This window comes from Sander vitreus, chromosome 15 (assembly GCF_031162955.1).
Source record: "Sander vitreus isolate 19-12246 chromosome 15, sanVit1, whole genome shotgun sequence".
Taxonomy (NCBI): domain Eukaryota; kingdom Metazoa; phylum Chordata; class Actinopteri; order Perciformes; family Percidae; genus Sander; species Sander vitreus.
The window spans coordinates 28,181,285-28,186,284 of record NC_135869.1 but is presented as its reverse complement, the minus strand read 5'-3'; the positions used below and the strand labels follow the sequence as shown (position 1 = coordinate 28,186,284).

Genomic DNA, 5,000 nt, shown 5'->3' with positions numbered 1-5,000 from the left:
GCTTTTTTTGGAGGTTTTTGATGCTTTTTTTAATAGGTTTTTTGTCCCTTTTTTCAAATAGTTTGGGGAGGTTTTGGTCGCTTTGTTTAAATGATGTTCATTACATTTGTCCCTGGGTATTCAACGTAAACAGCTTTGTTATTTACTCAGTGCCAGTATTTTTTGGCCCTTAAGGAGATGACTGAATCAGTGAGTCATTGACTACGTTTACATGCACATAATATTCCAGTTTTTGCTCTTATTCTGAAAAAGATGATATTCTGACTAAGCTGTTTACACGGCTAATGAAAGTGAATATTCCTCTAATATTCCTGTTTACATGTAGCCATGCAAGATATGATTTGTTCCAGTGTCCCAGCGGTGGAGGACTTGTTGGACCGTGTGAACACAGCCTCCCTCTTTCATTCCTTCAACCAGCTTCTTGAAAATGTCAGCGTAGCGGTGTGAGCTCATATCCAAAAACCTGTTGATATCTGAGTCTTTGATAATGTTTAAAAGTAGCTGTGTTTCTCCTTCTTTTCGGGTCTGCAGCCTTGCAAACTGTTGGCTTGTTGGTTTGTGTACAGCAACCATAGCAACGCACAGAGCTGACCATAAGCCTGCGGTAAAAACCCAGCTTGAGAAGCATACTCCCACTACGCTGTATTCATGTCCAAAGAATGCCTCTAAAACCAGAATAATACCAGAATATCCCACATGTCTTCATCAGAAAATGCTATTTCACTGTCTTTGTACTTGTACATACTGTAATTACACCTATACATAGCCATATTCTACTGCTCTTCATACTATTCATCCTGCACATACACTTATTCTTACTATTCTCATAATGTTACCACACTGTACAAAGCTGTACATACTGTACATATCTGTCAATATGGTTCATTCAGTATATCCATATGGATTCAGTTTTTCTGTATATTCTGTTAATACAATGCATATACATATATCTATATTATTCTTACTACTAGCATAATGTCACTGCTACTACATTGCACATATCTGTACATGTTGTTCATACATTGTTCATGTTTATTTTGCTCTTATAACACTGCACTATATGTATTGTCCTGTCTATGCACCACCTGTCTATACGTGTTTATCACGTTACACTTTTCTGCTTTTTTTTGCACTTCTGGTTGGACGCAAACTGCATTTCATTGTCTTTGTACTTGTACTCTGCACAATGACAATAAAGTTGAATCTAATCTATATTCGGAAAAAGGCCTTATTCGGAATACCCAACCCGAACATGGGCAGTGGTGGCCTAGAGGTTAAGAAGCGAGCTCGGACTGCGAGGTCGCTGGTTCAATCTCCAGACCGGCAGGATAAAATCTGGGTGGGGGAAAGTGAAAGAGCAGCGCTCGTCATTACCACCACTGAGGTGCCCTTGAGCAAGGCCCTTAACCTCCAACCGCTCCAGTGGAGCTGCTCAGTGGCCAGCAGATCAGACTGTGGTGATACTGGGCAGCTTCCAGTATGAATGTGGTCAGATCAGACTGTGGTAGTACTGGGCAGCTTCCAGTATGAATGTGGTCAGATCAGACTGTGGTAGTACTGGGCAGCTTCCAGTATGAATGTGATCAGACTGTGGTAGTACTGGGCAGCTTCCAGGTATGAATGTGATCAGATCAGACTGTGGTAGTACTGGGCAGCTTCCAGTATGAATGTGATCAGATCAGACTGTGGTTGTACTGGGCAGCTTCCAGTATGAATGTGGTCAGATCAGACTGTGGTAGTACTGGGCAGCTTCCAGTATGAATGTGGAACTGTGTGAATGTGATCAGGTCGTCGTTGCAAATGAGAAATTTATCTCAATCGGTTAAAAAAGGTTAAAAAAAATGCTGTTTACATGACCTGTATCAAATGTATTATATTGTCATATTCGGAATAATAGCAGAATATTGGTGTGCATGTAAACATACTTGGGTGGGTTGCTGTTCCACATACTATGTCAAGACTGTCTCCAAAAACACATAGGCTTTTTCCATATCCTTAGTAGCAACACACCGCCTCTGGCTTGGGAAAGGCGGTATTTACATACACCTCGATGACAAGCGATGACTTTTGGCAATGCATGATCCATCTTATGGCAAAAATACAGTAAGACAAATCTATAGTGGACGATTCAGCATTAAATGCTTTGAGGAAGTGTAGAAGTGCGGTTTGCACTTCATGTGATGAGGACAAAAGATGGTTGTAAAACTTCCCCTGGGTTTTTTGAACTTCCCCTTCAAGCTATTTTCTGATTTCTCTTCCAGATTGCATCGGCCTGAATCCCCCGACGGACACGTCTGCTCCAGGAAACGCTGACTACAAGAATTTCACTCTCAAGTTTTACAAGTCAGATGATATTATATTATTAGTTTGTTTTTAAAACATTAGAAATAAGAACATTTTGTATTGCTCTTTACAGTGTTAAGTCTTTAACTCACATTGTATTTTCTTTGTCTGTCTGTCACATATCTGTGTCCAGGCTGATCAACATAACGATTGACTTCCAGCTGAAGGCCATCAACATTCAGACCGTTCTAAACAATGAAATCCCTGACTGCTACACCTTTGCTATCACGGTGAACTATCTCTTCTGTTATTCCTGCATTACAGCACGGTGTAGATGGTGTTGGTGTTGGTGTAGATGTAGAAGTTTTATGTTAAAATGAGCCAAAGTTTGAGATAAGAGTTAATAGGTAACATTGTTTTTTTCAACTATGGACCCTTATTTTCCCATGCATTGGTGTCTAAGTGACTAATGTAAACAGAAATAATTAAAATTGGTCTAGTATTGAGCGAGAATGCTGCAACCGGCTGCCTTGAACTGGACTGCAATGCATGGATATATACAATATATAGGACAAATGGGCAATTTCCGTCCACTAAAAGTGTTTTAGTTCATAGTTTTTGCCGCTGACAGGCTCAGATTATTATTCTAAGTGTCTGACAACATTATGAAAGGATCCCTACAGAGATAGACCTTTTAGTTAAAGAGGAAGATCCTTTTAGTTTAATATGAAACAGCCCCGAAATCACCATCACCAAACTACACCAGACTCCATGTAAATAATCAGTACTTTTAGCGTGATTAGAGCCATCATATTTCCACCAGACTCCATGTAAATAATCAGGACTTTTAGCGTGTATAGAGCCAGCATATTTCCACCAGACTCCATGTAAATAATCAGGACTTTTAGCGTGTATAGAGCCAGCATATCTCCACCAGACTCCATGTAAATAATCAGGACTTTTAGCGTGTATAGAGCCAGCATATTTACACCAGACTCCATGTAAATAATCAATACTTTTAGCGTGTTTAGAGCCAGCATATTTCCACCAGACTCCATGTAAATAATCAGGACTTTTAGCGTGTATAAAGCCAGCATATCTCCACATGTAAATGGGTGAATTAAGGGTTTATTTCAACCAAACCAGAGTGGTGATTGTTGGAACAGTGGAAAGATGAACCAAGACGACTTTTGGTAGTTTTATTTAGTTTCTGTCCACTTTGAATGAAGTGTGTTTTACGATGATAAAAGTCCTGATTATTTACATGGAGTCTGGTGTAGTTTGGTGATGGGGATTTCGGGGCTGTTTCATGTTAAACTAAAATGATCTTACTCTTTAACTAAAAGGTCTATCTCTGTAGGGATCCTTTCATAATGTTGTCAGACACTTCTGTCAGCAGCAACAACAGAACTTTTAGTGGATAGAGATTGCAGGTGCGTTACATTGCAGCTTGTTTAATACTGGAACCATTTCAAAGATTGTTGTTCCCATCCGTCCACTTAGACACAAAAACACGGGAAAATAGGGTCCAGGTTTAAAAAACAAACAACGTTACCCTTTAAGATAAACTGATGGAGTTGTGTGAGGAGGTTTTTATATGTACTCTGGTTCTTGCTGCTATCAGATCGTCATGGATAACAGCGTGCACAGCGGCAAAGTTAAGATCCGTCTGCAGAACCAGGCCTCCATACATGAGTGCAAAGACGCCAACCTGTCTGGACACGGTGAGTTAACGGGTGATGGATGACCTGCAATGCAACGGATACATGGTTTGTCTAGATGTTTACTCATCTGTCTCCTATTAGTCTATGTCGACGACGTTTCATTTTCGGGATTGCTCCAGTGCTGGAAATCCCTCTTTTTCGCCGAATGTCTGTTATCTTTCTAAGTCTCTGTGTTGGGGTTCTAACCTCCGGTGGATTTGTGAGGACTATGGTTAACTGTTCCTCAGATCTCTGCAGGGTAAATCCAGACAGCTAGCTAGACTATCTGTCCAATCTGAGCTTTCTGTTGCACGACTAAAACTACTTTTGAACGTCCACATGTTCCACCAAAACAAGCTCCTTCCAGAGGCTATTTTGCAGAGGCACCGTGAGAGCGTCCTGATCTGGCGAGCTCCAGTTCTCCACTCGCAGATCAGTCTGGCGTCTTGAGACAGAGAACATTTGGAGCTGTACGCTAAACGACCGACCAATCAGGGTTGGTTTTGAGGCGGGTTTAGGTGCGACGCAACGAGAAGCGACTGTTCAGTCTAAACAACGTGGCGGCTTCCACGGATGAGATGAGCGTAGCTATCGCGTGAGTTTGATCTGAAATAGAAAGTATTCCTTCGTTGAAAGAAGAGAAAAAACGGCACTGGAGGCTTTTCTTGGAGGAAAAGATGTTGTTGCTCTTCTCCCGACTGGTTTCGGCAAGAGTTTGATACATCGTTGATCTGATTGGTTGATTTGGCCGTCCATCACCAACATAGGTGGTGATGGACGGATGGTTTATCCAATCAGCTAAACAGGATTTTCGCCCCTTCCCAAACGTTCTCCAACGGAAAGTTCCCAGATGGATATGCCGAGCAAATGCCAACAATCCATCTGGAGTCAGGTTAGCGTGGTGGAGGAAGGTCTGGCAATGCGAGACGAGTCTCGTACTATCAACTGTTTTATGTTTCATTGTCTTTCTCTCTCTTTGCTCCCTCTCCTCTCAGCGGAGAGCTATGCTCGGGA

At 41.6% G+C, this 5,000-nt stretch overlaps 1 protein-coding gene across 1 annotated transcript in view; it reads left to right on the top strand.

Moving 5' to 3' along the window:
- mcoln1b (mucolipin TRP cation channel 1b) overlaps window positions 1-5,000 on the top strand; it is a 20,819-nt gene that overhangs the window by 7,805 nt on the left and 8,014 nt on the right. Inside the window, exons 5-8 of the mRNA XM_078269655.1 lie at window positions 2,262-2,343; window positions 2,477-2,573; window positions 3,908-4,007; window positions 4,982-5,000. The exon at window positions 4,982-5,000 is cut by the window's right edge and continues 88 nt beyond it. Of these exons, the coding sequence (XP_078125781.1) occupies window positions 2,262-2,343; window positions 2,477-2,573; window positions 3,908-4,007; window positions 4,982-5,000 (298 nt within the window). The remainder of the gene's footprint in view (window positions 1-2,261; window positions 2,344-2,476; window positions 2,574-3,907; window positions 4,008-4,981) is intronic.